General features: G+C 47.1%; 1 protein-coding gene across 1 annotated transcript in view; it reads left to right on the forward strand.

Annotated features, from left to right (window-relative positions):
• Positions 1-232: 232 nt before the first annotated feature.
• The window catches only part of LOC119387861 (sucrase-isomaltase, intestinal), a gene marked incomplete at its 5' end in the record, with an annotated part of 44,676 nt that continues 19,399 nt past the window's right edge, over positions 233-25,509 (forward strand). The window contains 9 exon segments of the mRNA XM_037655414.2: positions 233-408; positions 2,639-2,807; positions 4,114-4,210; positions 5,916-6,028; positions 6,605-6,730; positions 8,528-8,776; positions 10,049-10,162; positions 10,754-10,838; positions 25,366-25,495. Of these exon segments, the coding sequence (XP_037511342.1) occupies positions 233-408; positions 2,639-2,807; positions 4,114-4,210; positions 5,916-6,028; positions 6,605-6,730; positions 8,528-8,776; positions 10,049-10,162; positions 10,754-10,838; positions 25,366-25,495 (1,259 nt within the window).

Below are 25,509 nucleotides of genomic sequence, written 5' to 3' on the forward strand. Positions count from 1 at the left end.
GATAGAAAAGTTATATTATTCTTTGTACATCGCATTTGCCTCGCAATGTTACCATGACCAAATAACCCACCCTCACATTTTAATTCCTGTTATCCCTATAAACACATGTACTGGTTAAAAAAAGAAGTGTCGACTACTGAACGTCAACAGTACAGGCTTGATTCCTTGCTTGACACTTTCAGAAGCAGATATCGATCGCTGCATTTATGAGAACATCATGTTTCGAGTGCAGATCTACGACTCCTCTGAGGAGCGCTACGAGGTTCCAGACCCCGTGATCCCCGTCGAGATGGACCTCGGATCTCCTCTCGTTCATGAAGGGGACGTGCAGATGTACGCCACCAGTTACAGCCTGGGCAGCGACCCTTTCAGTTTCCAAGTGCGGCGAACCAAGACTGGTACCGTCATGTGAGCAGATGCCGAGTATTTCTTGCGTCTAAATTAAGGCGCGGATGATTTAGGTTGATAGTTTTGCGTGTTAGGAACACTGGGTTCGCTATTGCTATGCGTTTCCGGAGTCAGTGCCTCATGCTTGTGTGTTGTGAAGATATACGTCGTTTATCGCATCGTATGAGAGAAAGAGAGAGGGCGTTCGCTATCCTAACGCACATAAAAAAGGATTAATGGACAAAGCGAAAGGAGGAAAGGAAACGAACACTGCGTGTGCCGCTTTATCCGGAGACGTACATTGACATTAGAGTCGTTCACTGAAATCTGTGGACTTCATGAACTGCAGCAATGCACATATAACTTTCCGGGCTTTGCGACACATGTGGCCGCCGTCAAAGTACACTATTGTCACTATTGAAACCAGGTAATCTAAGGAAGGAATACAAAAGGGAGAAAGGCAGGGAGGTTAACCAGACAGCAGTCCGGTTGACTACCCGACGCCGAGGGAAAGATAAGAGGAGTGGAAAGATGTGAGAGACAAAGAGTGCTTTTAGATGCGAAGTATCTTAAGGCGGAGCTCAATCCGGTGGTGGTGGTGGTGGTGGTGTGCGGCGTGACCGCCCTTACTGCGCATGCGCATACCCTCTCCACACACTTCCTCTCCACTCCCCCTCTCCACGCGCCCTCCCCACTTTCCCTCTCCCCTCCCCCCTATACACTTCCCCTCTCCCCTCCTCTCCGCTTCCCCTCTCCCCTCCCCCTTTCCACTCTTCCTCTGAAACGCGGGCTAGACATGCCGAAATTCTCTCCTGCGTAACGCCGCGATGAGCTCGAGCGCATACGCGTCCCCTCCCCTTCTCTCTCCTCTCCTACGCTGCCCCTCTCTCGCCCGCCTGTAGACCGCGTTCCCCACTCGCCCTGTGAGAATTAACGGCCAGGGTAGATGGAAGATACGACGCGCGTAGCGTCCCTCTTCGCGTTCCACGACGCGAGGTTGGTAGCATGCCCAATGAACGCCAACGGAACGCGATCGTGCAAGTGCTCCGGCTTCGCATCGCCTCATGGTCCCCTTTAGCGGGAGATGGTGTAATTTTTTTAAGCACTACAGGCCTTTGTGAACGTTCGTGATTATTGTACAGTGCCACCGCCACATACGTGGCAGGTGATCTAACGTGGCAAGTAGTGAAAGGCGCTGGTCGTTGTACTGTAGACAGATGCGGAGGAGGTGATTCATAGATTGCTCACTTACTGAGTTTCATTACACAGACGACCACAGATTTACACATACGAGAAGCGAACAATTTGATGGTAATGTGTGGTGGCAAACGGACTACAGATTTCATAAGTTTTGCAACACTGTCGGCATGAAACTGGTCTCTCTGCCTTATTCTTACATTATATAGAGTGGTGTACTGTGCAAATAAAAAAGATGTTGGAAGATAGATTTAACTCCTAATAAAAATGAAACAATGCCGGTATATGCGAAAGAAACTTTCTTGTAAAACAATTATGTTTTTGCTCGCTTTCTCGAACATGTCATCTTTAGTGTGTGCATTCGCGCCGAAACGAGTGCTTCTAAGCTATTGCCGAATGGAGGTTGTAGCGGAAACCTGCTTGTACATAGCTTTGTCACATCGTTATGATATATGGCTTCGTTAACGACAAGAAATATAAATAAAGTATTCAGTGCTTTCTCGCCAGTGAACTTCTAAGAAAGAGCTTGCCGGAAGTGTTAGGTGCAATATTTATAATATGCATTCATATGCTACACAGCAATAACAATGGAAGGGGAAAAGCATATTCAGAGTCCGAACAATTTCTCAAATAGCCTGTGAACTTACCATCCGGCTTGAGTGTCAGATTATTATTAATGAACTGATTTAGAACATCCTGCCTTGTTCGCACTGCACGCAGGAATTTCGTTTCTGCTGACATTATTCTTTCGTCACTCACTCACTCACTCACTCACTCACTCACTCACTCACTCACTCACTCTCACTCACTCACTCACTCACTCACTCACTCACTCACTCACTCACTCCTCACTCACTCACTCACTCACTTCACTCACTCACCTCACTCACCTCACCTCACTCACCTCACTCACCTCACCTCACTCACTCACTCACTCACTCACTCACTCACTCACTCACTCACTCACTCACTCACTCACTCACTCACTCACTCACTCACTCACTCACTCACTCCACCACGTGCGTCACACGCTTCTTTCGTATGGTTGTTACAGCTTCGACACAGGCGTTGGTGCGCTGGTGTTTGCGCACCAGTTCCTGCAGATTTCGGCGCGCTTACCCAGCGGACTCGTGTACGGACTCGGGGAACACGTCCACGACCATTTCAAGCACGACATGAACTGGAGGACGTGGGCCATATTCAACAGGGACGCCTTCCCGGAGGTACTAACGGCAATGGATCGAATGAAGCTATCAACGCAAACGCGTGGCTATATTTCACACCAGTGGGTTGTGTGCTGTCGTATTGACGGGTAACTGGGAGTGGGCAAATTACCGTACTTGCATGCATGGTTTAGATCGGCTTGGTTTACCGAATCAACGTTCGATAGATTTCGTTTACTAAATAACAAGAAATGACGCCGCCGCTAGCGCCGTTTGCTATATGACACTTTTGTTGGCCCTGTGGTGATGCCACATTTTTCATTGCACTTTATTTATTTGCGTATAAACCATACATGCTTGCATAAGTATGCCGAAGGAGGCCCCAGAGCAACTGGCTGAAGGGGGACCTTCTGTCAGAAAATGTGTTATATGCACTAGTAAATTACAACAGTTTCAACAACGTGGAAGAAGCTATACAAAGAAAATGTAGTAAAAACTGCAAATAGTCGAAATCAAACAATTGTAAGTACAACAAGAACACTGATTAGAACATTTTATAACAGAACAAACCAAAAAAAATTGGGGGCCGCTTAAGCTTCGCCTTTAAGAGTTGAACGCGATGGCGATATCCTGCCCCTAGTGCGCACTTCGAACACTACGAGTGTTTAACAGAATGCGCGCACTAAGGTGTGTGCCGTATGTAATGGGTAGCATGCTTTAAACCAGAAACTTTTTCGAAGTTGCGATGCACCCACTACGTGGCCTTAAGGGAATACGCGCAGTAATGTGTGTGCCTTTCGTAATGGGTGGCTCTCTTTAAACCACGAAGTCGTTAGAATATGCACATGGTGTGACGCCCGATGGCAATGTACGCTTGTACCACGCAATATTATTACGGTAATACAACTCGTATTGTGACACCTGTATACAGGAAGCGTATTTTTGGGAAGCATGAAAGCAACTTTCGGTGCAGCTCCAAGCAGAGGCGTGGCTGTGTGGTAAAACACCTGCTTGCCACGCAGACGGCCTGGGTTCGATTCTCACTCGGGCCAACATTTTTATTATTTATTTTATTTGCAGCTTTTTCGATTTTTCGGTCACGGACAAGATGATGATTTTTCGCTCACAACCAACGGTGCCGACGCCGACGGCGGAATTTCTGCGTTACGAGCTCTTTAACGCTATCGCGTTAATACTGACTGAATGGAGAATGGACGAGCGAAAAAAAAAAAGAGCAGGTGTGGAACTAAGAACAGTAAAGGAAACGTGAAGTACGTTGTGGCCGGTGACCAGCATGAGTAGTGCTCATTAAGAGACTTAGCCGCAAAACAGTTTGGTGCTGCTACTGACAAATTGCCTTTTACAGGACTATTCGAATCTCTACGGCTCGCACCCATTGTACATGTGCATCGAGAAGGACAACAACGCTCACGCCGTGCTCTTGCTCAACAGCAATGCCATGGGTAAGCACTGCCTTGGCTATGAATCGACTATTTTGCTATGTCCAAATGACGAGGCTTACTATGTTGACGGCAAAAAGGCGCGTCTAATAGTCGAATTACTGGATTTCTCCACAGCATCGTTTCGCTTCGTAAACCCTTCATTTAACGCGGAAAAGCGCATAATGTAGAAGAAGGAAACAATTGTCTATACGTGGCAGAGCGCTCGAAGCTTCCGACGGCACTGCCACGGAGTGACTGATGCGCGATGTCAGTGATTTGTAACACTACGTTGCCACCATCCCGACTTTTATGACGTAACGAGGAGTTCCGCTTAACAAACCTAATGCACACGAATCCTGGCTTAACTTGCCGTTCATACTGAATTTGGCCGCAATTAATATTATGGGGGTTTACGTGCCAAAACTACGATATAATTATGAATCCACAAATATTACTATTTGTTGCGTATTCGGAGAAGCGAGCCACGGCATTAAAATAGCAGAGTCTTCAGCTATCTATATGATGCGAGGAAATAGAGTCGAAATATGTTTTAAATGCGAAGCATTTCTTAGCGAACCTTTGGCGCTTTGAGCGTTTCTATCTACGTATCTATCTATCTATCTATCTATCTAGCCGCCTACGTCTGGGAGCTTTCATGATTACCTCCTTAGCTTGGTGTAGACCAAACTTGGCGTGGGAGGGTAAGAGGACTTAACGAATGTGACTGTCGGATCGTGACACTAATAACGTGAAAATCCTGTTGCGTACATCGTCAAACCCTTTCCACCAGACACGTGTGGCACATACCCGTTTGCCACGGGCCGCGGTGTACGGGTATGCGCCACAGGTGATTGACAGTTTACATCTACTCAGGAACGGCAACAACAGACATTGGTAATTTAAATGATTGAGCGTTAAGAAAAACTGAGGATCCCAGCAGGAATCGAACCCAAGCATTTTGCGTGTTAATCAGGTATTCTACCACAGAGCCACGCCAGGTCTATTCACTAGATTGGAAAAACAGCCTATGCAGGCGTAGTGCCGGTGCAACGTCAATTGTGTTGTGGTGCTGGCTATCTAATTTTACAAGGAAGCAGTAAACACTACGTATGTACTCCTACGATACAGGCGTCATATAACATTAACGTGTGTGGTTTGAGTGTTGGCTCCGCTTTTATAGCAGCCTAATAAACAACACATTTGTATTCCTATGATTCAGCAAGCTATATTGAAGCATTTCTCGACCACGGAGGATTACATTAACGAAAGTTACATGTGATATTCGCATGATTGCACCATAAAGTGCACTTAGTTTCGATAATACTGATGCATGTACTCTATCGTGAGGGCTGACATTACGTCGCACCATAACTTACCCTTTAAACGTCAGTGTTGTCGACGTGCCGGGTAAGCCCACGATGTGCACACAGCTACTACAATTACAAAAACACGTCGATCCACCTCGTAACGCTTGGCTCAAAGCCATAAAATACAGCACACAAGTACTCGCTGACTGCTTCGCATGAAACCGATTCCCACAACATGTGGGATCTGCCGAATTTTTGCGAGCATTTTCTCAGTGACAATTTAGTCTCGTAAATTGAAGGATGTCTTCACTACAGTCTGCGGCAGCACAGGCTAATGTATACATTAGCCTGCGCTACCGCAGACTGCTGTGTTTGTATTCATCAGTGTAATAGCTGATAGACTATGGTTAATTCCGCAGAGATTCAACTACAGCCAACTCCTGCTGTGACATTCCGGACCACTGGTGGCGTTCTCGATTTTTATTTCTTCATGGGACCCACTCCCGAAGAAGTCGTCAGGCAGTACACCGAGGTGAGTGCTTGGCCGCGCTTGCACTCATGTATCTACCGCCGCTACAATGTTTAGTTTTTATCGCCCTAATTCTGCTGCTGAGAACGATCCGCTCAGCCTCTCACTGTTCTAAAAACTGCTGCAGCATATGCCCAACTGATAGGCGTGTTGAGATGTATATGGAATTTAAGGAAGTACACCCTAATTTTGTCGCTTTCTTGAATCCGTCACAATGATACGAATCACTGATAAAAATCACTCTAGCAAGACCGTTCTCACGTGATAGATAGATAGATAGATAGATAGATAGATAGATAGATAGATAGATAGATAGATAGATAGATAGATAGATAGATAGATAGATAGATAGATAGATAGATAGATAGATAGATAGATAGATAGATAGATGAACCAGATGTGCCCCCGGTTTGCAACCCTGCATTGGGGGGGGGGGGGGGGAGAAATGAAAAAGCGAAAAATAACACATAACCGCCTTCCCTAATGGAATATTCCGTATCGAAAGTGACTGAAGTTTTTGCTTACGATACATTTCTGGCGTAAGATTATCTCGTGAGTTCGACGGCCTCTGCTTCGCAGGCAGTGGGTCGTCCGCTGATGCCGCCGTACTGGGCGCTTGGATTCCACCTGGGCCGCTGGGGTTACCGCACCACCGACTATGTTCGAGACACGCAGAAAAAGATGCGTGACATGAACATGCCGCAGGTCAGTTTGCACTTTTATTTTTAATGAGAAGCACTTGCTTTTTACTAGAAACCCGATACTTTTTCAACAAATTCAGGGTTTTTAATGTCACCCATTTCTCGTGAATGCCGTGCTAGAAAGGACTTTGGAAATGCAAACTACAATATGAAATTGTGTTAATGAAAGAAAAATTAAGCTTATATTTCTACTTAGTGATGGGTAAATGTAAATTTAATTACAACACATGTGTTCGAGGACTGTGGTTTACGAGCTAAACATAGGAGACATATATCTACGCCCATTTATGACGCATGATGGTAATGCATCCCACTTTGGCATGTTTGGTGCTTGTTGGGTAAGTGGCAATTCTCCAACAGTCTTGGCGCCGGGGACGTAAAAGATTGCCAAGACCGAAACTCCGAGACCTCAAAGCAAACATCAACAGGTGTTCCGGCGCATGCAACACTGCTGTTTGACTTCAGCGTGGTGTGCAAGTCCTAATGGCCGATTTCAGTTTAATTTTCTCTAACTTTATGGTTTGCTAGTGCAATGCAGATTAATCGTAGTACTATGCGATATTTAGTCCAAGTGAAAAATGGCGCCATTCCGTTTGACATCGTTGTTTTTATTTGTAAACAATATCTTTTTCTCTCTCTCTCTGTAAACTGGATCCATTTGACTGAAACAGAAAAGAAGTACACTAACATTTCCCCATTGCCTACAACATGTCCCGACATACAACTAAAGAAGTCCGGAGAGGCCCCACGCAGACGATGGAACCGTGTCGTCCGATCGTCTCCGCGACTTTACAAATAGTCGTGCTCATGTACTCGGCAATGTTCTTCGAATGCGGGGCCACCGGCCGTCCGGCTCATGACGTCACTCTGCAGTGCGCGCCCATTGGTTCAGGCTTGTGTGCATCCGCCATTGAGGAGGAAATCGCACGGACTTCTAAAGTTGTTCCCGACTGTACATTATCGACAGTCGCTTTCGGCAAATTTATTACGGAACATAATTTCGGTTTACCCAGAGCGACATGCACGTGCGGGAAAATTTATCAGTAGTATTTGACCATGGGATGAGAGGCTTGCTTAGCATCGACTACGTAGCTGAAGCTTTTAAGAAGCTCTGGGTATAACAACTTCGTTTCGCTCTTTAAAAAAGCGTGCCGCGCTCGAACACCAATTCTACGCCAGCAACTTTAGTGCCATTTTACGAGATTTGCCAGGGCCCAGTAGAGTATACACTCAATCAGACGTGCTGTATTTGGCGTGCGTGTATGCGGACGCTATATATGCGAGTAGAGATGGCTGCAAACCTCGTCAATACCGGTCGATGTCACGAGTATTCCGCTGCTTTAGCGAAACCGCAGCGCACTAAAGCAGTACAGTTCTATTTCGACGCATAAAGCGTGCAGGCCATTATAATGTTACGTGTAGCTTAAACAGAGGCATATTTAAAATATTTTTACAGTTAAGCAAAGGCGGCCAAGATGGCGACTGCCTGGCAATCCGAAGCACGTCTTCCTATTCCCCCTCAGTGCAGCCACCGTGCGGCGGATGTTACGTATGATCACCCCCGGCGGTACAAGCACCGTCCCGTTGTTTTGTGTACGCATCTGTAGTTAACACACTCATTCTTCGCTTCAGTCATTCTTTCACTTCTTCAGACCTCCCTTTCCTCTATTCGTGCACTTCAATGCTTCGCGCTGCTCATTTTCATCATGAACATCTGTAGTCCCTGAAGGGGGGCAAGCAGGCTCCGTAGTTTTCGAAATATTCACTCTAACTTGTGAGAGTGCAATGTTGTCATCGACAGGACGTGGCTCACGTGGACAAAGACATCTTGTACAAGCAGCGGTTATTCACTTTGGACCGGAACAACTTCGCCAAGCTGCCAGACCTCGTCAAGGACTTGCACGGTCGTGGCCAGCGCTTCACTGTCGTCATAGAGCCCGGAGTGGCTGTTCCGCGCGGAGAACCAGGTCCTTACGCGCCACTGGAGAGCGGAGAGCGGCTCGGAGTGTTCGTCAACGACACCTGGGGAACGCAGCCAATACAGGGCTTGGTGAGGTGCCCTTTATCGCCTTCATCGCTTATCTCGCTTGATTCTGTCTCTTAGCATACTTTATGCTGAAGTTGAATTGACTGGCGCAAATACTTAGACAAGGAAAAAGAACACAGGACACGGACAAGCGCTTGTCCGCGTCCTGTGTTCTTCGTTTCTGTCTGAGTATCTGCGCCAGTCAATTCAACTTCAGCTGCGTACCAACTAGCCCCGACAGCAGACGCTACTAAGCTATCACACTTTATGCGTATGTTCTTATCTTCGCACTGTATTCACGGTAAATCGACGTAAAGCTTCGTGCGTATGATGACTTACACGACGAAACGAACCATACGTGAGCTGTTCTCGACGTGGATATGGGATGAATAATCATGCCCTTGCAGCATGCCTATCTATGATGTCGCTAGATGCCGCCAAACTGTGTCGGGTTTCATTCGCAGACAGAAATCGAGATCCGGTAGGTTGTGTGTGCACAAGGAGCAAAAAAGGAATCCTCAAACACTTTTTCAAGGAGTCATCGGAGTATCGGAGTTCATTGCCGCAGTGTCTGAGTCCAGGCCGGGATACTTCTCCACCACTACAATAAATGTCAAAGTTTCGCCGTAAGGGCGAAGCAACGAATGCGATGGCAACAAACTGAAGTGTCATAGGAAGTAAGGCTAACTGTTAACTCCTTTAGCATCCTACTTGGCGTAACCCAACAAAACGCTGGCGTAAGTGGCGACATTCGTGCTGTCTATCGCTTCAACATAAACTGTGCGGTGAGGACACAACACATACAAAGGTATGAGCCGTCGGATGATTCCTGTCAGGATAGGGCACACGAGACCGCGCTCCGCCGCTCAATGTGCGCATTTCCTGCCGGATTCGCGTTACCCCCACTCCGGCACCCACCATGGGCCTTTAGCGCGACGGAAGACGGCCGGCACGCTTTCTCTTCGCTTGAGCTACGATCTTCGGCTGCCATTTCACGCTTTCACTCGCACATGGAACGTACGACACGCGGGGCTATGCTATCACCCTTGGGACTTTATACAGAACCTCACGGCGACGCCGACGGCAAAAGTGCTCCAGCAGTATCCGTATAACTATTTTTGCAGTAAAACTGGTGGATGCATGGCGGGTTTGGAAATCGAACCCTATAATTCCCGCATTTCAGGCTGACGTTCTACTATTCAACCACAGCTGCGGCACAGTCTCACTAGACTTTTTAAAGTGTTCTTCTCTCATTGTCACGTTCATAACGCCGCTCTTCACCTCCTATATTCGCAGGGTTGGCCTGGTAACATAATGTTTCCAGACTTCGGGAATCCCCTGACACAGGCATGGTGGTCGGAGCAACTGCGAGAATTTCACCAGATCGTGCCTTTCGACGGCCTCTGGATTGTAAGCAAACCCACCTTCTCTTCTACAAATGTAACGTAACTTTTCTGGTACGATTGTTTTTTAAAGCGAAGAGCTTTCTTTTGATACCGTGACAGCTTTTTGAATGTGTCCGAATAACGTCATTGCTCGGGTTCAATATGAAGATTCTCTTTTCATCTCTGCGGCCGAGGTCACATGGCTTAGCGCCCATTGAGAGAGATACACTGCCCGAACTTTTTTTCTCAGTAACTGTCTCGTCTGATAAACTGAAAATGTCGCTTTTATATACATCACAGCATTTCTAAATAATTTACGTCAGTCATTACTTTAGGAGCGCGGAAGCTTAGGCGAGCCTGTAAGACGTGTCGAAATAGCCGCACAGCGCTAACTATCGTTTAACTTCCTCGCACGTCTGTATGTAAACTTCAGTTCATCGCCCCTCTATTTTCTGTTCTGTCCTCGTTCTCCGGCGCAGTGCAGTTTCCTTATCGAATCATTATCACCTCTGTCGAGGAATGTGATTCATTAAAAAATAATGAGTTCGACTGAGAAATTTTTATGGTAAGCCAGGAAACTGGTGTACATTGTAATTGCAACTCTTCATTTTCGCAGACTGGCAATGAGCCGTCGAACTACGCCAATGGTTCAGTCAACGGATGTCTCCAGGACAACCTGAATCAACCACCGTACAAACCAAGTAAGGGAATTGTGACCTTGCTTATCTTAACCTAACGAAGACAGGACAATACCCAGTAAGCGAACTACGCTTTTAAAAAAGTTCCCTTAATCTCTTCGCAGCCCTGTTACAACGAAACGCAATGAAGAGTGTCTTCAATTTTCCAGTTCAACAAAGTTTGACTCCTTACTCGCGGTTTTTATGCACGTGCGGGCGTTAACAGAAGCCGCCTGGGCGAGTACAAATGGCAAAATGTAGATATGAATGAGACTGTATGTGATGCATTTCTGGAGGTTTTATGTGATAAAAATTATAGGCAAATAAAATGACTTGAAAGAAACGCGCCAAAAATATACGCAATGTACCGCTGCTTCCTTCTTTACGTATAGCTTGAGTAATAATGATGGTTCACTGTTGCATGCCAATAAATCAAGTGTGCCGTCTCTCTTTGGCCGAGGTGAACACATTCAAATGCGAAACGCTCATTGGGCTCTTTCACTGTTTTTGGTCGTGTGTTTGGAAAAACTGGGTAGTACTCTAATTCATTAACTTTCCGGACAGCTTTATGGACATCTTTCCGGCAGACCGGAAAGCTGTTCATAACAAGTTGGACGCTTTTGTTTAGATAAAAAGGGGAACGATTCGGAGTGTTTAGGAAAATTTATTATCATAGACGGTTAACATCAATAACAATTCAATGTAACATTTGTTCCTAGACATACGTTTACGAGAAAAACAAAACAGACTTAAGTTACATGGACATAAATGAACACATGCAATGACGCGGAGGCAAGACATACAATTGATGTTTAGCACATCTACACACACATACAAATAGTTTGTCACAAAAAGCTAGGTATACATATGTACATTACATGGTATTTTTTTTCAGACTTTCAAAAATTAAAAAAAAAGCTAGGTATACATATGCACATTACATGGTAAAAGCGAAATCACAAATAAAACGTTAATATCTACATTTTGCGTGTTTACATGGCTTTTCGGCCGATACCGACCGAGACATCAGCCTACCAAAACCAGGCAGGTTGAAAGACAAGCTTCACGCGCCTGTCACAGACCAACACAAAAGGGCAAGACCAGTGCCGAAGGAATTCCTCCTCACCGAGAAAGAAGAGCTCCTCTAACAGAACAAATAGCAGGTCCGCGTACAGTCTCCCTTGGATCGGGAAGCGAGCGCGACGGCGACGGCCTGCTGCGACCGCCTCGCAGCAGTTGCGCCAAAGACGGAAAGCACCAGCAACAATGAGAAGGCACGCGAAGCGGCCTCGAGAACAACGCCCAGAAGAAACAAAGCGATTAACTCCGAGGCCGCAAAATCTGGCATGCACGGCCCTCCAGAAAATACGAGCAATGACGCATTGCATCAGAACGTGCTGTTTTTTTCCTGAAGGGGGCAGTCCGGGCATGTTTCTGACTGGACCATTCTCCACCGCTCGAGGTGGTCGAGAGTGGGAAGCACGCCCCATCCTAGACGCCACATGACGTCCCGGAGGTGGCCAGGCAGAAAAGATGCTGTTAGCGAGCTCCAAGACACACAGCTGGAGCGAGCGCGGCGAGCCGGATGAAATAACGGGAACAATAAAGCAGCTGTTGTGTTAACGTTAGGACTGTTCAGCGCATCCACTTCTGGACAGGTCGACTGGACATGGCGAAAAAATACAGTGTGTTTAGGAAAAGTGGTTAACGATTTAGAGTACTCCGTACTCTAAATCTACGAGAGAGCAGTAAGCCGTCCCAGTGCGTGGCCGTGGCAGTTAAAAGAAACCGCAAGCAGCTTGTTTAGAAATTTTTATTATATCAAAGACGGTTAACATCAATAACAATGCAACATAACATTTGCTTGCTAGACATACGTTTACGAGAATGACAAAACAGACTTCAGTTGCATGGACACAAAACATGAAATGACGCGGAGACAACACGTACAATCGTTGTTACACACACACACACACACACACACACACACACACACACACACACACACACACACACACACACACACACACACGCACACGCACACACACACGCACACACACACACACACACACACACACACGCACGCGCACACGCGCGCGCGCGAAGATAGGTATACATGTGCACATTACATGGTAAACAAAAAGCACAAATAAAACGTGAATAGGTATGTACATTTTGCGTATTTACGTGGCATTTCTGCCTGTACCAACCGAGACATTAGCCTACCGAAACCAGGCAGGCCAGAAGACCAACACAAAGCTGGTGCCGTTGTCAGATGGGAGGAGACGCGGCGCCCGGAAGTGCTTTGTCCCAGAGTTCTACGATACTCATCAACCCATCATCATCCGTACGTCTATCCCGGCACAACCTCCCCCCCCCCCCCCCCCCCCCCCGGGTTGGAGAGGGGGAGATTTGTTTCGGAAAGACGGTCCATGCCCGGACACGGGGGCTACCGCTCGGCGCAAAGCGCCAAACAGATGTAGCCAGTCTCACGGCCCCACGCCAGAGAGACTCGGCCAAGGGGCTACAGCTTGGTGCGGCAACTTCAGTCTCGCCGCACACAAAACAGACGTACCCGAGAAAAACCGCACGACTGGATGCCGGCGGGGTCTTACCCGGACAGGGGGGCCGCAGTTTGGCTCCAAGAGTCCAATCGTCGAGCACTGAACTGTGACCGCATATAGGCTACCGTTTGGCGCGGCAACTTCAGTCGCCGCACACAAACTAGACGTACCCAAGGAGTACCGCGTGGCTGAGAGCCAGCGGTGTCCTACCCGGACAAGGGGGCCGCCGTTCGGCGCGGCGAACCGAATCGCCGAGCACAGAACGAAAGTGACCAACGCGGACCTCGTGGGCAGGGCCAAACAAGGCGACTGGATTACCCGGGCGCATGCAAAGCACGGGTAAGCAACAGCGGAAACCTCGACCGTCATCACCACGGTGAAGCAACAAACGTCGCATGCACACAGACCGGCTCGGGCTATTGGTTCCACAAACACAAGTGACTGGCACGCTAGGCCAGGTCGGTGTACCTTAAAGAGTGCCATCATTAAAAGGTAATGGTGATCTGCCCTCCTGACTCACTAAAGATGACTGCCGGACGGTGCCAGGTTTCGAGAAACTTTTCCACGCCCAGCCGCTGCCATTCCCGGTGGAGAACAAACCAGATCTCCTTCCGCACTTTTGCAAGTACTTCATGAAGACCCGGCTGCCCCCCATCGAAAACGGCAGTGCACCGTGCCACCCAAACTTGGTAAGAGCACTCCACGAGAAGAAGCACGTACTGGTTAACCGCCTGCGCAGGCAGGGGATGCAAGAACCGAACGGTTTCGAATGGAACTCCGGGATGGCCAAACAAGCTAGCTATCCTTTGAAGGAGGGCTGCTGGGAGTGCACACAGAGAGAAGATGTGAACCAAGTCCTCCCTACTGCCACAAAACGGACACTTTCCTCTGGTAGGGATTTTCGTGAAGGGCTTGAATGTTATGGGCAGGCACCCTCTTGCCAGGCGGTACATGAATGCAGCGCGCTTGGCGTCCAGAAAACTGGCAGTGATCAGCTTCCAGTTAGGAGTGTGGCGGGACAGGTCATATCTCACACAGTTGGCCGGGAAGTCTGGCGTAAGTAAGTCGACTAGGTCATGGAGCTCGAGAGAATCTAGCTCTATCCCTGGGTTGGCCTCACGGAGACGAGCCAGAGTGGAGGCGGCCCCCGCATAGAAGGGTGAAGGAGTTCCCGCCCGAGACACTGAATTAGAGAATGCCTAAGGCAAGAACAGCCGCAATCGTGTGCTCAGGAAAAACGATGCAAAGCTTCGAGTTAGGATCATATCCGATTCGAGAGCTACCCGTGTCCGTCTAAGATGCAGCGCAGTGGCCACGATGCCCAGGTCGGGAATTCCGAGTCCTCCCTTATTCCTGGGCGACTTGAGCACAGGACGCGCTACATACATAGATGAGCCACTCCATATGAAACAAAAGAGGAGCCCCTCCAAGACTAGCTTTGTTCAGGTTGCAACCGGCGTAACGGAAGCTACATAGGTCAGAAAAGAAAAGAGCAGCGATCGAATGATCGTTACCCTGGCCGTCAATGAACGTCCCAAGGCACTGATTTCCTGAATCCTGTCGGTCAGCTTTTGCTTAGCCAGCCGCCAGTTTTCAGTAGTCAGGCCATCAGGTTCGAAATGGAAACCCAAAATACGTAGGCGTTGTTGCACGGGTAAGCCGTGCACAGGACGCGGACTGGAAGGAGCGGAGTTCAGATACATGACTACACTCTTGGACCTGTTTATCTTGGCTCCGCTCGCCGAGCAGTACCCCTCCATGACGTCCAAGACGGTGCAAACTGTTGCCTCGTCAGGGACAACAATGGAGAGGTCATCTGCGTAAGCAAACAGTGTGGCAGGAGGGGAACCTGGTGGAAGGGGAAACCTACCGATGCTGTTGTCACTGGAAAGCCTCTGCAGAAGCGGCTCAAACGCGAGCACGTAGAGGGCAGGTGAGAGCGGGTCCCCCTGCCTAAGTCCACGACTCCACGACCCACGCTGAAAGCACTGAAAGGTTCCGAGATGCGATCCTGTATTACAACAGCCGAGCTAGTAGGAGCACAGAACACTTATACTACCATTTACAGAAAGGAAACTGTACCTTTGACAGTGCAACGGAAATAAGGGTAGCGGTGGCGTTGTGAACTAAAGTATCCGACCAAGAGATGGCGCTGCGAAAACTATCATCATCATTGCGCCGGGGCAATATGGCTGCTGCATTGCTGGCGGGATGGGCGGGTGCGGGCGGTGCGCGCCCGCTGGTTCTGGGCGTTTATTCACTGCTGTCCAGGGGTTGTATTCGCGCGCGCGGCAGCCTATCGTTACTACAAATATTTTCGTTACGTCGCCAGGTGACCGAACGGCCTCAACTGGCAAAAAACACGCCAAGCAAGTAAGCTTACATTGTTTATTGGCAATCGTGAATGCAGCAGTATACATGTAAACAAGCAGCACTGTCAGTTACAGAGTTGAACAATACATACAAGAAACAAATATCCATCTGCTTAATAAAATTGCCAGCTGAAACTGAGCAACTCTGTCTCTTGGCTCGTTCAGCATACCTCTTATAGTACGCAGAACGAAGCGTCAGACGATACTATTTACGATGGGTGACCCTTGCACAGTACTTGCGTGCAGTGCTGCCCGTCCTCTTTCTCACTTACACATGCGCGTTTGACGATTTGAGCGGTAATAAACAAACATCATCAAAGCTCGCAAAAGATGCAGTGTCAGTAAGATTAGCTTCAGCCCGACGTACTATTTTGACAACACATTGGCGAGAGCCACTCGGCGCTGAAAAAAAAAGTGAAACCACACTGTTGTGCTAGCTATTCCTGTACATAACTTGTTCTCGTCATTGTGCTCAGTATCCTTGTGTTCGTGCCTGCGCGCCAATCTTTTTACGATGAATTCCGACCATTTAGCTCAACTTACTTTCAGTTCAGCTAAGCTCGTGTGTTCTGGGAAAACACCATTTACGGTATCACGTTGAAAAAGAAACTTGGTTCATGTTTCAAAAGAGGTTGCAGTGACAAACACTTCAGTTGAGTAACTGTTGGCGAATAAGGAAAGCCTTAGCCTGAATCCAACATTTCAGCAAGTGAACATTCCTGTAAAGGTTGTCGCGGAAGACAAGTTTCGAGAAGTGAGCTACCCTTGCTCGCTCACTGTTTATCAACTGACGTATGTGATAGCGGATGTCTGCGTGTGTTCCTGAAAGCACTCATTTATAAATAAAAAAAGAATGATGTACCAGTGGACAGCACCGACAATAGACTGCACATGATGTGTGCGCGCACAATGGAGACATTTGGAACAGTAGTATACTAGACAGCTAGGAAGTGCTGGAAGTAATAGTAGCAATGATGGAAAAATAGGCAGTGAGTAATCATTTCTGTCAAATGTGTATAATTAGCTTTTTTGTTTAATTGCTATGTTTCGCACTGAAAAATAAATAAATTAGTCCATATTTTCTGGTGCCAATGGTGCATATTCGTGAAAGACACTGCTTAAACGATGGACGATTGCAGAAGCTGAATTTACATTTTCATTCTTCACTACCTCCTAATTGTCTGCCTCACTCTTAACACGGGTGTCACACAAAACTAATAAGGCGGCAATAGGGGCTAGATGGCACGTCTTCATGCTTGTGACGCGCTGCAGGTAGACACGGACCAGAAAAAACGAGAACAGCACAAGGTGTTGCGCATCACCCTGTGTTGTTCTCGTTTTTTCTGGTCCGTGTCTACCTCCAGCGCATTACAAGCATGAACACAAAACTAGCCTTTTATGGATATATAGGTCACGCCAATATCAAAGAAATAGCAGTTATTACACATTCAAGTCTTTAACATGCACAAACACTGGCCAACTCTATTGAACTCTGATTGTATCTATTGAGTGCACTCATTTATTTTTCTGTTAAAAATAAACATACTTTTAAAACCTCCGTGTCATGTGTCAGGTCTGTTATCTAGAACAAATATTATTTGCTACTTGTCTGTGGTTCCACTTCACATACAAAACAAATTGCTTGCACAAATGCAACGGTGCTGTACCCTCTTTTCTAGATGTGTATGTTTACATATCATCCCATTAATGTATTGGCAAAGTTCATTGAATAATACGAAAGACTAAATTTTCAAATGCTTTACAAATTCAACAGCCATTTTCATAGAACACTGCCCAAAATGTCCTTATGCACATGCTTATATTCTCCTACTCCTATCATCAAACGTTATTTATTCCAGAGACCCGGAAACTATTCTCCAGGTGACCACTACACGAAATGCCTTGTTTAACGAAGGCGCGAGTGTTTGCACACAGTTTTCTATTTTAGAACCTTCACAATGTCCTTCCCTACAAGCAATCGGTACACATAACTCTTTTCAGCACTACTGTAGCTTTCCCTGCCATTGCTTTGCAACAGCCTCCACAATTGCAGCAAACTATATTCACTGGGAAAAACAAGTGCTGCTAAATATGCACTACTACTGGCCCACTTGCTACCAAGTTACATGTGATACTCTATGCAAAGTTTCACACGTAGATTAAAGTACAGTATATGCACCCCATCACATACACTATCCAAGAAATTTGAAGCCAGCACATTTCCTCTAAACTGAATAATTCATGAAGCAAGAAGGAACAATTTGTGGACCCAGTTTTGTACTGCTTCAACATACCGTACACTATCACTGCTTTTCAATATAAGGCTTGCATTTGTCCGCCTGGTAAACTTTGGTGGTGGATAGGCGACTCTTGAGCTTCTTACGACTTGGTGTGGGTAGCTTGGAAACCAATGATGTCTCTTTTGTCCAGTTTTCTGAGAAGAAAAAAAAATTGAGTCATGAGAAAAAGCAAGAAAGAAATGATGAAAGAAAAAAAGTTGGTTCAATAAGTAAAGTGTCCACAACCATACCTTGTGAGGATTTGGGACGATGAATTTACTTTCAGTAGTGGAAAATCCTCTGCTGACTTGAGGTAGGTTCAGAGATAAAGCATCCGAGCGTGTGCTGATATGAGCAGTTTCTTGGAGGCTGTGGTTGGGTTGGAAGAGGAAAAAATAATGATTACTATGGTAGAAGCGTGAGTGGATTGCGATTCATGTCTGAGAAGAATGTATATGAGAGCACTGCATGAGAAAAATAGTGTGCACATAACATTGCTTTGTTTGTGAATTTTTTAGTGGTGACCTTCAGTGGACCGTGTCTGACCAAGCCTCAATTAGAGGATACTAAGTTAGTTAATTTCCCAACTCTATAAACTACATGGTATGTGCAAATGTAATATGAATGATTGTAAACTTACGAAAATGCATAAATGCATATACACCCTATAAGTTCACTTGGCTCTACCATGCATTGGACTTATGAGCATTTATCTCAGAAGACTAATTTGTGCAGAAATAGGTAAAACTTATGCTGTGATCTGTGTTACAAAGTTTAGCAGTAAAGATATTTTTTGCAAAAGTGAGAACGAAGTAAATAATCTTAGAAAATGTCATTGTAATCCACAAGCGGTGCATTCGATCAGCTGGACGAGTCGTAAAACCTTTTGAAATGACAAAAACCGTAGCGCATGCAAAAAAAAAAGCTATGTTCAAATGCAAAGCAGTGCATTTTCACTCACCGGTGCGCACACCCACATGGTGCATGGTTATTCCGTTTTCGTAGGTAGTCTCCGAGCTCCTTGCTGGCATTGAATTTTCACGCTGGCAGCCGGTGAAGCGCCGCAGCTGACGTGATTCACAGGCTTTAGACACGTTCGCTTTGTGGCAGCGGCATGTAAAATTTGGCGCACAAACTCGCATTGCTATATCAAAACTGATTTAAAACGGAGCTGCGTAACGCCGATCAAAGCAAACGACCGCGGTACAATTTGAATGAAATAACCGACCGAAGCGCAATCGATGCCAATGGGCTGCTGCTTTTCGAGCGTCAATGTAATCTCAATACTTGTCCTCAAACAATCAAGCTCTTGTATTAACTCTAGAACTAACATAAAAACTGGTCCCTATTAGCTATATGCAAAATGACACGGTAACTAAGCTTTCAAGAATCTTCTGATACATTCTGAAATAAAATTTTTGGCCGCGTTGAGCGCCCCTAACACGGAAAATGCGAACTAACTTATCCGACCGCTAAAAGAGGAGTCAGTAGCTCCACTCTCCGCGCATATCGATGGAACTCGCCGCGGTTGATTTTTTCGCCCTCTGCGGCGATCGCTGGAACTTGAGACTTTCCGGGGCCTGGTAGGAGTGTAGAGAACCCTAACCGTACTGATAAAGTGGCCGCTGAAGCCGGCCTCCTCTAAAACCTTCGAAAGGTAACCAAGACCATTGCTCGCCAAGAGAGTTACGTTCACTCCACAGCGTACACTCGCAGGTCATACGCTTCTCCATTTGAATTGCCTCTACATGTGCGCTGGTTGCTGTCTCCGTTCTCTGCCGCGCTACTCCATAAAACAGCAAACTGCACTTGAATATGTTTAGTCAAAGAATATACTTCATCAAGAGCAAACTTACTTTAATAAAGAAAACTTCTCTATGCATCCTTCCTCGGGATTTCTAGCTTTGAGTGCCTACTTTATCGGCCTCACCTGTAAAGTGTCGTGCAGTATTGTTCTATCTTTATGATCGTCCCACCCCAGCTGGCACACCGAGGCCGCAGAGCGGTGCCGATTCCGGACAGTAAAATATCGATGCTAAGGCTGCCGAGGATCGTCGAGATGATTCACTTGCTTTAATTTCACCATGTGTACGCGCGGGCCCCGGAACGCTATTCTGGACGCTGTCGAATTGCGCCATGTCGTCAAATTCGCCATCTTGTCCGTTTTGATTGGCGCAGGGGGCTGCTACCGCCTCTCTGATTGGCTTAAAATGCCGCCATTGTGGAACTTGAGAAAATGGCGGAATTCAGAAGTGTCCAGAATAGCACCCCTGTTGGTGCGACGCACGTCGGCGTCTCATGCTGCAAGTAAGGTTGCCGTTGGGTATATCTAGAAAGTAGCCAGAACTCGCGCTAAAAGTAGCTAAAAGTAGCTAGAAGTAGCCATTCAAGTTCATTTTAGCGCTAAATTTGTAGCCAAAGAAAAAAAAAGCGATGTTATGAACAGAGTTGTTTTGTTATGGAGCAATAAATAGTATAATTTTACATAAGAAAAAACATAATTTATCGTACAATATTTTCCCCTCTTGCTTGGCCTTCAAGCCACAGGTAAGTTGCAGATAAATGAATTAAATATGAGTTCACTTCGCCTGTATGCGATTTGTCTATAATAGACAGAGTTCTTGCCAGAGTAATTTTGGGCCAACAACTGGTAGGAACAGTAAACGTTGAAGTTGTTTTTTCTTGAAGCCTTAGACCGAAATTGATTATTGGAGTTACCATAATACCAGTCCAGCTTCAAATATAACGAAATCCGGTTGAATATCAACTGTTCAGCTTATTTTTTGCGGATATTTCTTCTTGTCAACTTCACACGAGAACACGCGCTGTGCTTCACCGTGAGAAACGGCTGCGCAGCGTCAGCATAGACGACGGCCAGCGTCAGCAGTGCGCTAGCCACACGTTTACCCACATGCGCGCAACGATCCGACTTCGCGGTCGCGCCTCGCGTCGGGTGCCTCGATGCGCTCCAACTCGCTGACGGGGGGAGGACATGCGCGCGCATCGGCCAACACGGCAGAAAAGCTTGAAAACAACGGTTAATCTTTAGGCTTGCTTGCTATTTCATCTCATTATAATAAAAAATGGCTATTAAATGCGTGAGGATAGCCAAAAATTAGCCATGGAGCCAACCTGAAATTTCCATCACCAGACGGCGTCGTAAAGTGGCCACTTTGGCACAAAGTGGCCACCAACGGCAACTCTGGCTGCAACGATCCTCGCAATGGTTCAAATTACGTAGGTGTCAACCACAGTTGTACCTGCCATTTTTATTAAGTAGACGCGCGCTTCGCGCGTGATACCTCAAATACCAGCGCGTAACCACACAGGGACACTAAAAGACGGGGACAAGCGCATACTACCAATTGAAAGTTTATTGAAAAGCATTGACGCATAGTATATGTACAAAGAGATTTCCGAAACAACATCCGAGATGAGAATATGAACGATAAAAAAAGTCTTCCCACGGGGGGAACTCGAGTAAATGTGTCGCAGAGTGGTGGGTGTATCGCGTGAATGTTGCGTAATTAGGTATGGTTTGGGAATGCTTAATTGTTACACGATGCGCACACAAAGTACGACTTGAACGGCTCCAGCGTGCAGGAAGTTCCGGGTCCGCAGCTCGTTTCAAACGCTTGCGTTCAGCGTCGTATGCTCGTATCTTCGCAGCCTTGTCTTCTGCGTTGCTTGCTGTTGCTGACGCCGACGACGGCGAGGGTGGGGTAACGTTGCCTTCAACGAGTGGTGGGACGCTGATTGAAGGTACTGTTGCTTCCATCGCATCTACTCGAATCAAGCAAAGCGTCAAGTCAAGCGAAAGCCAAGTAAAGACGCCCTTGACTGAATTCCGAACGCGCGCTCCGCCGCTTACATACACACCGCCCGCGTTCGAGAAAGAGGAGGGAGGGACGGAGAGGAGGGGGGGACGGATAGGAGGGAGGGACGGAGGAAGGAGAAGAGGGAGGGAGGGAGAGGAGAGGCTTGCTGCCGGCACGAGACGAGCCGAGCATGCGCAGTGGGGGTGTGGACGGCGCCGCCGACGCCGCAGGTGCGACTAAGAAATGCTCCGCATTGAAAATAACTTCCACACCTTGCCAAAGGTTGCATTAGCTTATAGAAAATAGTTAAATCCTGCGTCATGTGCCGCTTTACAAAAACAAGACTTCGTCATTCGGCAGTGCGACTGAGAATTTCATAGAACAAGAAAGGTGATCACGCGCAATGCTGTCAGATAAGAAGCTCTTGTTTTAACACGAAAGTGCTTTATGCCGGGGTCCACCAAGAATTTAGTGGCGTATTTCCGTCACAGATATGACGTTGATAAATTGGATGCTAACGGATGAGAAAGAAAAAACTAAGGAAACGTCCCCCCCCCCCCCGGGAATCGAAACTACGACTTCTTGGCCGCGGCGATAAGCGCCCGGCGCTCCACCGACAAAGCTACCGAGGCAGATGCACGCCAATCCACAAACGCGCCTTATATCTCTCACACATTCTCTCTCGCACGGTGCGCTTTATTCGCGGGGCTAGGCGGGGCGGGGTGGTGCTGCCGTCAGTGAGCGGGGAAGTGAAGTAATACGGCATGATACTTACTAGCGCCGACAGAGAAGGATTCGGCGACGACGCAGTTAAAGCATGGCCTCGGATATTGCACGCCGGCGCTCAATATCGAAGGCCATGGTTAAAGCTTCTCGTTGCCAGCGAAAAAATCACAGCATATCCACGGAGTGAATGATGATGAGTGGGCGAAGCTGCGGAGGTTCATCGGTAAACCGTGAATCTTCCGTGAATTCTGCCCAGTACATCATCACCGACGTGAGATCGGGCGCGTTTATACTAAAGGTTCGATGAGTTATGACGACTTGCAGCTCACTTTAATTTTACATGTACGCTGTGAATTTTCATTGTTTAGAAAACCATTGCTTTAGAAAACATCTGGCGTCTTTCGTTGGTTTATTTCATCAATCAACGGCGTTTTGAACAAAATTTTTATTGTTTAATCACGCACAGGAGAAATCTCACCAGGCACTACCTTGGAGGTAAACAATGGCTGCTAATGGGAATGAGAGACAGAAGAAGTCGGCTTTTAGCTAACACTTACACTTCTACTTCTACTAACGTTTCCTACTGGAACATGCCAATGGCTGCTAATGGGGAATGAGAGACAGAAGAATTCGGCTTTTAGTTAACGCGCACGCTGCGAATTTTTTATTGTTCAACAACGCACAGGAAAATTCTCCCACCGGCACCACCTTGGAGGTCAAGATCTGGTACTAGCGTTACGACTGGTTACGCACTACGACTACGATAACTACGAGGGACGAACGGGTGCCGCTTTAAAGGGGAACTCCGGTGCATTTTCGACCATATTGAGATAATGCTGTTTTCAAATAGTATTAACAGTCTTGTAAAACCAAGGGTGGTTGATTTTGCTGAGAGACTGGTCAATAATTTTAAATAAGCAATAAACGATGAGTCGAAACCGAAACAGGGAGCTGAGCTGCGCCATGCTGGGTATGCGATGACGTCACGAAGGACGCTACACGCCGCCACGGCTGGCCAGGTTGTAAACATAGCACACGCGCTTCATCTATCACGCGAAAAGCAAGCTGGTGATGTCATACGACGCTGAATCAAGCTGTGGCAACCCGTCTCAGCTTACCAGTGACGAGTTCAGCGATTGCAGCTACTATATGAGCGCGGAAGCATCATCTTTTGATTTCGACCTGCAGGCGCGTGAAGTAGCGGACGTGCCCTGTATCGATCTCCTCGTTGCTCAGTATTGCGCGTGCTTACTGTAAGACCCGATGTCAACGACGACTAACGCGCAATGTAGCTAACAAAGCCAAACAACTTTGCTCGCGTCGTCGCCGCCTCGTAGCAGAAAGCGCGCGCTGCAACCGTATGCTGGGCGAGGCGGGGTCGGAAATGCGTAGGCACGTTTCGTAACATACACAGGGTGGCCCGCGTTAACAGGCGTGATTCCGGAATTGGCTACCAATTTTAAAATTCGTTTTCCAAAAATCTAAATGGCTTACGGTTGTATAATTTGGCACATATCATCAGGGTACCGAAGAGAACATATGCTGAAAGTTTAATTGAAATCGGTGAATATCGAAAAATCCCCGGAGTTCCCTTTTAAGGAGCTTCGCCCCTAAAACACTGGCTGCGCTAGCATCGGGGTGTCGCCTTAGACTCAGTTACGTTCTTTGCCTTTCGCTTCGTGTTAGCGTGTGACGGCTCGTTGTCGGAGTATAGTGCAGCTAACACATGCACTGACGGCGTTTCAACGCCGCCGACTGCTTCGAGTGCGATAGCACCGACTGATAAAGCTTCTGCTGTAAGCGCTGCAAAAAAGGCAACGATGTCGACCGGCGAATGTCGTGCCTAGGTCGAGCGAGACAGAGGCCACCGGGACGTGGAACGCCTGCGCGCGTTAGCGGCTCAAGCTACGAACATCTGCCTCCCGTGTTGCTGAAGCGCAGTGTGGTAGTGTATGCATTAGCACAGGTGTAGGTTACCCTATTACTCGGGAGCGCACACCGTGCCGTTTCTCTCCTTAACTGACGACGCTTTCAAGAAGTGCCTATCGAGTACCAGTGTTTGTTATGTGCTTGTTGATGCCATATTTGCGCAATGCTCAAGATATATGTATATGTTAAAAACTCCAGCTATACCACAACGATTAGATCGTGATCATGGGCGTTAGTCTTCGCGACGGAGACGTGCCACTAGGCGACAACGTGGGTGCATCCACGTGAAATGGTGCTATAGATGCCAAACACCAATAGACATTGTACAAGCTCTCATATATCACTACACAGTAAGCAGTACTTCTGTGAAGACACGTTTCACTTTCGTATTATACCGATTCCTATGACAGAGGGATCAGCCATGTTTTCTGTAAAGCGGCACATGCCGCAGGAGTTAACAATTTTCTGCAAGGTAATCATTCTTTGGCAAGGCGTAGCAGTTATTTTTATCGTTCGTTATTCTCGTCTCGGATGTTGTGTCGGAAAATGTATCTGTGTGTATATGTACGTCAATGCTTTCCAATAAACTTTCAGTTGGTAGTATGCGCTTGTCCTTGTCTTCCGGTGTCCGTGCGCAGTTACGCCCCGGTGTTTCAAGTATGAATCACCAACTAGCCCAATCAGTCATTCTGACCAATACGCGCGTTTCGAGGTGATCCATGATTCACATTTTAATCCGTGATTTACGTGCCCTGACGCAGCTGGATTGTCCTGTTTAATAACTTGATTCTTAGGGCCACAGAGCATTTCCTGTCTTCATATTTAGTTCATCTCTCAGTATAGTGCCGTGTGTACCTGCGCAGAGACGAAAGGACACCGCCTGTTCGAGAGAACTTTGTGCATGGACTCTGTACACTGGTTCAAGGGCAGCAAGCACCGCCACTACAATTTGCACAACCTCTACGGCAAGGCCATGAGCCAAGCAACAGTCAAGTAAGCGGCAGGCA

The sequence above is a fragment of the Rhipicephalus sanguineus genome, chromosome 3, assembly GCF_013339695.2.
Source record: "Rhipicephalus sanguineus isolate Rsan-2018 chromosome 3, BIME_Rsan_1.4, whole genome shotgun sequence".
Lineage (NCBI taxonomy): Eukaryota > Metazoa > Arthropoda > Arachnida > Ixodida > Ixodidae > Rhipicephalus > Rhipicephalus sanguineus.